The 11,705-nt window shown below is 38.8% G+C and overlaps 1 protein-coding gene across 1 annotated transcript; it reads left to right on the top strand.

Annotated features, from left to right (window-relative positions):
• The first annotated feature begins 407 nt into the window (after positions 1-407).
• On the top strand, positions 408-11,586 carry OLAH (oleoyl-ACP hydrolase). The gene is made up of 7 exons (XM_054273732.1): positions 408-822; positions 6,194-6,325; positions 7,963-8,101; positions 8,689-8,788; positions 9,817-9,986; positions 10,893-10,978; positions 11,223-11,586. The coding sequence occupies exons 2-7, from the start codon at positions 6,196-6,198 to the stop codon at positions 11,351-11,353; spliced, it is 756 nt and encodes a 251-aa protein (XP_054129707.1). The 5' UTR covers positions 408-822; positions 6,194-6,195; the 3' UTR covers positions 11,354-11,586.
• The last annotated feature ends 119 nt before the right edge of the window (positions 11,587-11,705 follow it).

The raw sequence follows: 11,705 nt of genomic DNA, 5'->3' as shown, positions 1-11,705 counted from the left end.
CTGGGGAACGAGAGGCTGGAGACCTCATTTCCATCGTCCTGGGGTTCCTGGTTGATGGAAAATTGACTATAAATCAGCAGTGCCCTGGCAGGCAGGAGGGCCCGCCATGTCTTGGGGGGCATCAGGCCCAGCATCGCCAGCCGGCAAGGGAGGGATTGTCCCTCTGCACTGGGGCGGCCTCACCTCCAGTGCTGGGGCATTTCTGGGTGCCACAATACAAAAAAGACATTAAACTATTAGAGAGCTTCCAAAGGAGAGCTATGAAAATAGTCAAGGGTCTAGAGGGGGAGCCACATGAGGAGCGGCTGAGATCCCTTGGTCTGTCCAGCCTGGGGGGACTGAGGGGAGACCTCAGTGCAGTTACAGCTTCATCATCAGGGGAAGCAGAGGGGCAGACACTGATCTCTGTGGTGCACAGTGACAGGAAACGGGAATGGCCTGAGGTTGTGTCAGGAGAGGTTTAGGCTGGATGTTTGGCAAAGGTTTTTACCCAGAGAGTGATTGGACACTGGAGCAGGTTCCCCAGAAACCTGGTCTCGGCACCAAGCCTGCCAGAATTCAAGAAGCATTTGTAAGATGCTCTCAGGAACATGGTGTGATTCTGGGGATGTCCTGCATAGGGCCAGGAGTTGGACTTCAGTGATCCTTAGAACTCAGTACCTGTGACATGGGGAGAAAGAGCACCTGGGGCTGCACTGGAGGCAGGGGCTCTTCTTCACAGCTGCTGTCCCTCACGGGCTGTGCCCTTAACTCCTGTGGTGTCCTTAGCAGAACTGAGACCAGATGCAAGCCCTGGCTGACCCAGGGGACTCCTCACCCAGGGTAAGTGGCCCAACAGCTTTGTGGGTGGGCAGTGGCACAGGAATCTGCAAGGGTGTTTCTGTGGAACAGGTCTGGGCTGATGGGTTTCTGTGCCACCTGTTAAAATGTTATGTGGGACAAATGCTTGTGGGATGTGACTTGCAGTTCCACAGGAGGAGGAGTAAGCAGTGGCCAGAGTGATTGGGTGGCATTTGGAGCACTCCACATGCTGGAGCAAACATTTCACCCCGTGGTGAAGCACCACTTCTACTGGGGAGGGCATGTGAGGCCCAGTGTAGTACACAAGCCCTACAAGGAACAACTGAGGGGGCTGGGGTTGTTTAGCCTGGAGAAGAGGAGACTCAGAGGTGACCTCTCTCCAGCTTCCTGAAAGGTGGTTGTGGTCAGGTGGGGATCAGTCTCTTTCTCCAGGCAATGACTGACAGAGCCACAGGATGCAGCCTCAAGCTGTGCCAAGGGAAATACAGGTTGGATATTAGGAAAAAGTTTTATACAGAAAGGGTGATAAAGTATTGAAATGGTTTGCCTGGAGAGGTGGTGGAGTCATCATCTCTGGATGTGCTTAAAAAAAGACTGGATGTGGCACTTGGAGCCATGGCTAAGATGTTAGGGCTGCGTTGGACTCAATGATCTCGAAGGTCTCTTCCAACCTAGTGATTCTGTGACTTCTTTCCTCTTTGCATCTGCAGCAGTGGCACCTTCTGTTTGTTTTTGTTGCTCTGCTGCCAAAATGGCTTTCCATTACCCACTGTTGTGGTTTAACTCCAGCCAGCAACCAAGCCCCATGCAACAACCGCTCACTCACTCGCCTACCAGTGGGATCAGGGAGAGGATCAGATGAGTAAAAGTTAGAAATCTTGTGGGTTGGGAAAGCAAAAGCTGCACAGAAAAGCAAATCAAAACAAGGAATGAATTTATTTCCCATGGTCAGGTGTTCAGCCATCCCAAGCAAGTAGAGCTCTGTCATGTGTAAAACTGCTTGGGAAGACAAACACCCATCACATAAAACGTCTCACCATTCCACCTTATTCCTTTCACTTTATATACTGACCTCTTCCTGAAGCCTTTAGTGCTGCATGGTGTTGTTTTGACCCAAGAGCAAGACTCACACTTGGTCTTCTTGAATCTCATACCATTGGCCTTGAACCATCGATCCACCCAGTCCAGATCCCTCTGCAGCGCCTTCCTGGCATCCAGCACATCAACCTCCCACCCAGCCCAGTGTTGTCTGAGAATTTACCAAGGGGTGCACTCAATCCCCTCATCCAAATTATCAATACAGGAGGTTGCAATCTCCCAGTTCATTTTTTTTCCCTTGAGATGGTAATTATCTTTCCCCATTGATGTCTTTCCTCTTGATTGTTGAGCTGCTTGTCTAGTGCCATCCCTGTGCGCTTGCCTTTCTCCCCAGTTTTATCTCTCTTACCTTTCAAGTTCAACTCCATGGTCTGCTTTAGAGCTCTTCCTCTCAACTGAATGATGTCCTCAAACATCTGAGCAAAGGTTAGGTGGTTGTACCATAGCAGAACTAGGATGACAGCAGCAGTAGAAAAGGAGGGGAGATTATACTGCTCCTTGTGTTTGTTTTTGAAACACCCACATGGTCTGTGTATTTGGCAGTTTGAATGCTCTGGAAGGTCCAAGTAGTAAAGTCCATGTTGGGAATGCATGTTGTGTGACTTTAATATTTATTTCAATAATTTTGCATTAGGGATGCTTTGAGCTTATCAGATGCAAGTGTTCCACAAATAAGTTTCTCTGTAATAATGCCCTAGATTTTTTTTCAAGAAGAAGTAAAGGGATGAGCAAACAGCTTTCTGGAGGGCATGATTTCAGTTGGTAATGACATGGTTTTTTTTTTCATCAGCAGCTTTTAGACGTTAGCAATGACATTAACCAATTTCAAATATAGTGTGCTAAAAATATAGCCTTGAGAGATATGTTATTGGGAAGAATATTACTAATAAGATGGGTATGCTCCATACTTTTTTGCCATTAATTTATAGCATTTAGATATAAAGACAAAGGATTTCCTGAAGTCTTTATTTTTCAAGAAGCAAACACCAGTATTTTTCTGCACTCGGGATCTACTGAGATATGGCTTCCCACTTTGTTTTTCCTGTGGTTTATGCATTTTGCTGTCTCTTAAATGGAAGATCCCACCACTGCTTTTGCTGAGTAAGAAAACTTTTAGGGATATAAATCCACAAACCTCAGAAACATGTAACAAATATTGCAGTGCATGTAACAGATGTGTTTTCTCTGTAACTGGAACCTCTTTTCATGAACCTGTAATTTTCCAGAAAGTTTAAATGCCTACTCTGAAAAACATATTTTTAAAACGATTATTTGAATAATGAATGTAGCCAAATGTGTGTATGATACAGTAATATGTAAGGTACTGATACAGAAATAAAAAATTTCAACTGTTACAATGTTTAGAACACTGAGGCATTGGTGCCTATAATTTATATAAAGTGTGTTTCTCTTGTGAAGATAAAATCAGTAGAGGATTACATTGCCTAACTGTGCTACAGCCTGACAGCTCTGTTATTACAGGATTGCAGATGCCAAGTGGTCAATGCCCAGCCAGGTGTCTCAGATTCAAGCCTAGCTGTAAGCAATCCAGCAGCTTTGAAAACAGACTCCATGCCTACCATGAAGTTGATCATTTGACTCCCAGGCTCACTATTCCACTTCTGTGCTTATTGCTGGGAGGTGAATGGACTACCTTAAATCTAAATTTTATGAGTAGACTTGGATCTACTTGCCACTTGGGAAAGGGTTGCTTTTTCCCTGGCTTCCTGAATCTGCAGACAAGGGGTTAACTCATGTAGTGCAAATGGCACAGGTCTGCTGTGTAGGGTTTGCAAGTTCCTGGGTACCTGAGAGGCCTCTTAGGTCCTGGACTGCCCTGCTGGCAAGGACCACACTCCTGCAGTTCACAAAGACTTCTATGGCTTTTTAAACTGTGTGCTATAGGATATATTTTCCTTGGGGAAAGCACTTGGTGTTTCTTTACCTTTGGCTTTCTGCTCCCTGCAGGGTGGGGCTGTTGGTCCACTTGTCCTAGCAGCTGGTCAGTGTGGAAGCAGTTTTGTTGTCACTAGTGTTTGCAATTGTGCTTTTCAATTAATACTTGTCCACCTACTATAAGGTGATGCCATGAAAATAAACAAAGCTCATGTAAAAAGTTTGTCATGTCCTGAAAGTCTGTCTAAAAAACATGTTTGAAAAATAATCCAGAATTTCTTTGGTAATGGACCACATCTGGGTCCATTTTTAATTCTGTTGTATTGGAAGGATATTGAAATACCGATGTGAGCATGGCACGGTCCCCTGTGATTGTGACTGGAGTGGGTGGTGTACAGGAGATTCTGAGATAATTGGTTTTGTCTTGAGAGGGGAGTGCCAAATGAAGATGTCTTCACCTGCCTAATAGAAGGATGGGCAGAGCCAGGCTCTTCTTGGCTGTGCTCAGCAAAAAGAGAGAAGATTTGTGGATACAAGGGACAACAAGCACATAGATAAAAAGTACCCTCACTATGAGCCATGATTGAACACTGGAACATGGTTACCAGGGGAGATTGTAGAGGCTCCATCCTTGCAGATACTCAACACCAAGCGAGAGAAGATTTGAACTATACAAACTCTAGAAGTCCCCTTCAGCCTAAGTTGTCCTGTGATTTAAATGCTGGCTCTTTAAATCTTTTATACAGCTCTCTATCAAACTAGAATTTTATTTTCAGCTTATTCTAAATGTGAAGAGGAAAAAGCCAGGAAATACTTTCTTAAAATTCAGTGGATTTTCTTTTTATCACAGACTGAGCCATTTCTTTGCTGATAGTTCTAGAAAGAAACATTCTTTTGATTGTGAACAGTCTAAAGTAGATTTTTATGACACTAATTCATCAGATCACGCATCTAACAAAATTTATAGGGCATAAAATAAAAGCTTATTTCTCTTGAAGAGGTTACAATCTAGGAAAATCCTGATTTTGCAGGAGAATTCTTATGTATCCTCTCTTTGTTATAATATGGTCAAAGTTAGATCTCAGGTGTAAGGCCAATAGGTGGAAGTAGATGAAAATATAGACAGTTTGGAAATAATAAACAAGTTTTTAAAAATTGCTGTCTCATCTTGTAAAAAATGAGAAAAAATGCATTTCCCTAACCAAGATGCTTAGATTTCAAATAAATTGAGATTCAACTGTACTCCAAATAGGATTATGTATTCATGTAATAGTTCTTTCTTGTTTGTGGCCTTTTTTTGTGTATGAAAATTAGATTGGCTGAATGTATCTTTCAAACCAGTAAGACAGACTCTCAGGTTGTTTCAGAGTTGTAAAATAATCCTTAAAGGCAAATTACTCCATCAGGTTAGCACAGATGTGTCATTTGCACCCAAGCTTTGGGGCTGTATGTGTAAAACCAGCATGCACCTGTCCACTAGATGAAGTGCATGAAAGCTTCCAAAAAGGTCATAAAAGGCTCTTTTCATTTTCCACAGGAGGATGGTGAGACTGATGTAGGTGAAAACTAAACTACAGGATTAGTTTACAGCTTGATAAACAATGTGCTCTTACTACATAGCTATGGAGTGCTAGTGCTGAGTAAAAGATTGGGGTAGAGCATCATGCTCCAAGAGGCTGGGAAGGGACAGATTGTCTCAGCAGCAGCATGAACAGTCACAGCTGGTGATGAGTCTGCATCTCAGTTACAGCTCTGACTTAGGTTACTCTCTGAGCCACTAGAACCAAAAAAGGGATTCATTCTTCATGCATCAGATACTGAGGTGTGCAGCTCATTGCAAGAGGATGTCATGGATGCCAGCTGTTCAAGGGGAGACTGGAAAAATGCATAAAAGAGTAATTATTAGATGTTATATATATATATATATATAAAGAAATTACATCCTACTGTGGCTTTGACATCTATTTTACCACTGTGATAGAGAGAACATTGAACTTGGTGGTCCTTATGTTTTCTAGGTTCTTCAGATGGGCCTTTTATTTTTGTGTATATCCTAAAAGCTTATGTTTTTAAATGGTCTCCCTTAAATCCCTTAACAATTTATTTTGCTACTTGTAGTGTTTTTTGTGGTCAGTGACTGAGCAAATGTTAACTAAGGGTATTGCCCAATACTATTCTACCATCATTTATAAAAGCAGAACTGTTTTACAGTGTTGCAGGAAGATTATCTCATATCTAGCAGAGAGTTGTTGTAACACAAGCAGTTTTGATGACAGAGACTATTGCACCCTGTTGTTTCAATTTAGACTTAATTCACTCGAATTTTCCTGTATCTGAAGATTCTTGTTCTAGAATGATGGTGGGCTTTTTGTTGTTTTTGTTTTGTTTTGTTTTTAAGAGATGGAAAAACTGGTTGCTTGTGTACAAAAAAAGCCAGATGCTGTTTGTAGACTGATTTGCTTTCCATGGGCTGGAAGTGGAACTTCACAACTTGCTCAGTGGGGGAGACTCTTCAACGACTCAGTTGAAGGTTAGTCATTTTGTAGTTGCAGTAGAAGTTAAGCAATTCTGAAATACACGTTAGCCAAAATTTTTAAATGGAATATAATAGTCTTGAAAGCACCACAATCTTTATCCAATATGTCTTCTCCAGAAAGGAAGGAACAAGCATTTATTAGGAACTAGCATTTCCACTAGGGTACATTTTCTGTACCACCTTGGATCAAATTATATTTGATTGGGTAAGAAGTTATATCCTCAGAGCTACAATTCACAAGAGTATAGTATGCTTGACTGCTTCAGAAACTACTGGTATGATTCAGAAACAGAACTACACAGAATATTGTTGATAAACCAGTCTTCAGCAAGGTTAAGAGTGAAGATATGAGAACTGTTTTTAATTTTGAGAGGCTACAGAGTATCCCTTATCCAGCGTTTGTACTTCTTGTATCAAAACTGAAATTTAATCTATGAATTTTATAACAGTGAAATGATGTTTAGTTACACTATGAAGTAATTCTCATTGCTCACTAGATATATCAGCACTAAAAAAATCCATTGCTTGACCTATTTGAAGAGGAACCAAGGCCATTTTCCAAACCTTCCAAAAAGAAAAAAACAATTTCATATTCATGAACATTGCCATTGCAGTTTTACCAGTCCTCTAAATGCAAATATACTTTCTGGTAAGCAGTTGCATGTTGAATCTTCCTTGGAATTAGGGGAAAAAACAGAAAACAAGAAAGAAAAAGTTTTTGTCCACTGGAAGTACTTCCAAGAAAATTACTAAGGAAATGGCCTAGGACCAACTGCAGATGCAGATGAATAAAGTCAGGGCACAGCATGTTCTTTCAGGGATGGTTTCTGCAGAAAGTATAGAAGATGCAAACTTTTCTGTACTCATATCTATGGTATTAGGTTGTGGTTTAGTCTGTCTCTTCTAGAACAGTCTGTCTCTTTGTGTCTGACCCATTACTTCCACATAACTAGCAGTATGCATGATGTCAAGGAGATTTGAAAAAAATCAACATATTTTCTGGTCTATTTATTCCTTACTTTCATTAAACAGTGAGAGAAAAATCCTCAGTTTTGAAAGGAAAACAGTAAAAGCATGTAAATTTCCTTCTCTATAAATAACTATAAATGTAACTCTCAATACAAACATCCACCAATTTGCACTATGATTCCATGTTTTCCAATGTGCAGTGCTGAAGAGCTGACAAAGAAGAAAACAAGGATTGTGCAACTCTAATATAGTTTCACTTACTAATGCTGCCCTTGAAATGATATATTTTACACAACTCTCAAACTTACTATTATTGAAATTAATGAATTTGTGGTTGTTATTAAAATTTACAACAATAAAGTTGCTTTCAAATCTCAGCTGAAATCAGGATCTTGTGGATTCTGACTCAAGGCATTTAGCAATCAGATCAGCAGGAGGGGCAACATTTGAGAGTAAAGGAAGGGTGGAAACCTAATCTCTTGCAGGATTAAATCACAGTGGCAGCAACAGCAAGCAAGTGCACAGGATCAACTCTAAGAAGGATTAATTAAAATAGTATGTATATTTTGCAGAATAATAAAAAACTTAATTAAAATTATTTTACTGTATCTATTTGAAATACCTATAATTCTTTTCCCTCCCTTCCTTCACCTCCTCTGCAGTGTTCTGTATAAGGCTTCCTGGAAGAGAAACTCGTCTTGAAGAGCCTTTTGCAAAAGACATGACAAGTGTAGTTAATGAAATTACAAGTGTTTTGTTAAAAGAATTGAAAGAAAAACCATTTGCATTTTTTGGTCACAGGTAAAAATATATACATTTTTAGATACCCTGGTGACAGAGCTTCTATTGCTGAGCTCTAGGAGTAGAGAGTTACTTGTTTTTATTTGCAAAACCTTTAGGAAAAATATGCTTCTGCAAGGATGTTCTGTCCAGTCATCCTAATACATGCAGGTGCTCTCAAAGTCTCTGGTTATTTATTTGTACTTTCAGGTGCAACATCTGAGCATGTGTTTCAAATCAATCATAATTGCATTTATTGTTAATATTTGTGCCAGTGCTTGATCTATATGAATGCAGGGGGTGAATCATTCATGAAACACAGATTTTAAAGATTGTTGAGTCCCAAGTATTAAAAATAACTGTTCTTATTGAAAATTAAGGAGACTATTAAAAGAAAGAGAATATGAAGAGGCCTTATTTGCAAAATTAGACTGTGTAGGAATATACTTCATGTCAATAAACTAATATCATTATAATCTGCACGTCATATACCATTTCAGCAATTGTTCAAGATAGCCAGTTAGCACTGAAATTAAAATTATGTTTCTATTTTCCAGGTTTTATGTACATTTTTACTTACTTTGCTTTAATTTCTTGTTTTGCTGCAGTTTTGGAACTTACATGAGTTTTGCTGTCGCACTTCATCTGAAAAAAAAGTACGGACTGGAGCCAGTCCATCTTTTCATGTCAGCAGCACACTCCCCAAATGTAAGCTACAGAATCATTAACATTATGAAACAGAACCATAAATTAGCTACTAAGAGTAGGAATAATATTTTACAGTATGGTATGCAGAGTAGTTTTAATAAAAAAAAATCAGCATTTCTTCAGAATCTATGAAGTGAAAAGTGTTCTGAGGTTGATGCAGAATACATAATATTCACTGCTGCTAACCTTAGCCTTGGGAGAACAATCTCCTTTACTAATGCTGGAATTAATTAATGCTTAAACTAACTAATCCTTAAAAATTTTTTGAATATTCTGTTATTTAGTATGACCATTGGCTTAACACTCAAAAATAATCAAACCAAAATTCTAAGTGGTCCTCCTTTCTGTGTAATGTGTGAAGTGACTGTCTTTACCAAGTCTTTCATAAACCCGCTGCATCAGCCCTCAATACATTTGTCCATTTTTTTTCCTCTCTCCTCATTCTTTGTAGGATTTTAATCAGTTTTTTCTGAGGTTCTGCTGGTTCTGATAGTCTTTCTCAGAAAAACAGTAGTGAAATGGCATTTTTCCAGTCCTGTCCTCAGTCAGCATTTGCTATTTCTGTTCTTCAGTTTCTAAGGCTTAGCAGTCCTGAGTATGAGCTAGTGATTCATGGAAGCAATAGTTATTCCCACAAATTTACATAATCAGTTGTTCTCTTTGTCCTACATTAGCCAGGTTTATGTCCAGTGCTAGGTTTTTCTTTCTCTTAGATTATTTTACTAGTTGTATTTCAATAGTAAGAGTCAAGCTTGAACAAAATAATATTAACAGTTATTTGTCGTATTTGAAACTTATTTGTATAAGTTTCAGAAGTACAGAGTACTTGGCTCACTCATAGTTTGTAATTTCAGTAAGCACAGTCTACTAATCTTTCCATGAAGTGTTCTCTGTGAATGTTAAACAAATCAGCCATCATATTCTGGAGATGGAAAATTATTGTACTTTTTACTAAAATAATTTTAATGAAAAAGTTATTCAAAGTATATTATATACAACATCTGATCTGCTTTGTTTGGTACTGACAGTCTGCAGCATATCTTGCTGTCAAAAGCATAGTCCTACCTGATGGACCCAATGACCTTCTTGCAATTATGGAGATTCTAGGAGGAAATTTTGAGCTTCCACATGATGAAGACCTTTGGAGGGATACGGCACTTACTTTCAAAGAAGACGCCAAACTTTTTCAGACGTGTTCGTAAGTTTTACAAGTTTGTATTACTTCTGTATTTGTGTTTTACATTTTTACTTGTGTTTGATCATGTTAAGTTCTCTTTTTTCTTTCTTAGTAACTTGTTCTCATTTCTGTTATAGAAAGAATAAGAAACAGCAAACATAGTGTTCTTTTCCTTTGTGTGCTTTCCTATTTGTTTTCTGGTATTTACGCCCCAGATGAAACACTGCTTACTGCAGCAACCACAACTGTTACTGCAGTAGTGAACCTGTCATGGCAGAATTACAGTTCTACCTACCATCTGAAGTTAGCAGCTACTAAAAGGGAATATTCTTGTGTCTTTTATTGTTCTCTGAGGTTAACAACCCCAGCTCATCATGCTTCAGGAACACTGCATTCAGCCTCCAGATCCAAGGTCCTCTAGCCTAACCAAAAACCAGAATCCTGTGTTCTGGGCACCCAGACAGACACCGTCTTCCTGTGTCCTCACTGCTGGACATGACATGACATGACAGCTCATGTAGCTGAGTGGTTTAGGCTTCTTACCTTGGCAAAAACAAGGACACTCCTGGATGTGGGACCCATTTTGGTCTTAGGAATCTGACACTGAAAGATGCTGAAATGTTAGAACTTGTATATAAGTAGGTAACATCATTATTTATTGTAGGTGAGAATTTTTATTGCAGGTGGAAGCTCTTTTTTTCCCCCTAAATATTGGGTCATTCTTTCCTTACAATTTTATTTCTAATTACAGTAGGGCAAGGAGCTAAGAAACTTCCAGAGTATTTTCTTCTCCTGATGTTCTGTATAATCTAACTCCTGAAATTTGTTACATTTTGGAGAAGAACAAAAAACCTTTTTTGTATGTGGAAGCAAATTCCAAATATATGTATCTTATGGAATGTTTTATGATTACTTTTATGTTCACAGATTTGAGAAGACAGAAATGAATATCCCCTTCTCCTGTGATATTACCTACTTTTGTGGGTCTGATGATAAAATATATGATGCAAAAGGTACTTTGCTTAAATGGTTTTCCTCTCATACTTACACATTTTCTTGCTGTATTACACCTGTTAATTAGAGTTTTCTAGAGTCTACTTCCTTCTTAAAGGAAACAAATCAACAGAGTAGTTTCAATATATGAACCAAAAATTTGATATGGGATTTAAAATAATTATTAAATTATAGTTTTGAAATAGTTATACAAAATGATCACAATAGCTGACATTTCTCTGACACGTGAAATATCTTTTTTAGGTTGGCAAGAACTAACGAGTGGAGATACTTCCTTTTATGAGCTTCCTGGAGATCACCTTTATCTGCTGAAGCCCTCTAATGAAAGCTTCTTGATAAAACACATGACAAGAAGCATAGAAAATGGTCTATGAGTATTTCTCACAATTTTTAATAGCAGTGTAAGGTTGGTCCACAGCAATTTGTAATAAATCACTTCTTTCTCTACATTGCAGTTATGCCTCAAAGTTGTTCTGTTCCTCTGTAATCCTTTATAAGGGGATGTTTTCCTGATGTTTTGAAAACAAACATAGGCTTTGGGTCTTAAAAAAGGTTTCATCTTTTCCTTCTTCTCTTACATGTGTACAAACTCTTCACTTTATTCCATAACCCTTGCAAAATGGTAACCCTTCCATAATGCTTGCAAAAGCATTATGTCTATGTTATTTTACTGTTAGAGCTTCTCTTTGTCTGCTCCTATCAAAATGCTAAATATAATTTAATACC

The sequence above is a fragment of the Melozone crissalis genome, unplaced genomic scaffold, assembly GCF_028551555.1.
Source record: "Melozone crissalis strain CALT ecotype California unplaced genomic scaffold, PUWL_Pcris_2 ptg000016l_1, whole genome shotgun sequence".
NCBI classification, from domain to species: domain Eukaryota; kingdom Metazoa; phylum Chordata; class Aves; order Passeriformes; family Passerellidae; genus Melozone; species Melozone crissalis.
Note: the sequence above shows the minus strand (reverse complement) of the source record. Positions and strands in the feature narration are given on the sequence as shown.

Bases quoted from the DNA above. Each gene is read 5' to 3' on its own strand.
- OLAH (XM_054273732.1), top strand. From the start codon at position 6,196: ATGGAAAAACTGGTTGCTTGTGTACAAAAAAAGCCAGATGCTGTTTGT. The intron at 6,326-7,962 runs GTTAGTCATTTT...CCTCCTCTGCAG, and splicing joins CTTCAACGACTCAGTTGAAG to TGTTCTGTATAAGGCTTCCT. The intron at 10,979-11,222 runs GTACTTTGCTTA...TATCTTTTTTAG, and splicing joins TAAAATATATGATGCAAAAG to GTTGGCAAGAACTAACGAGT.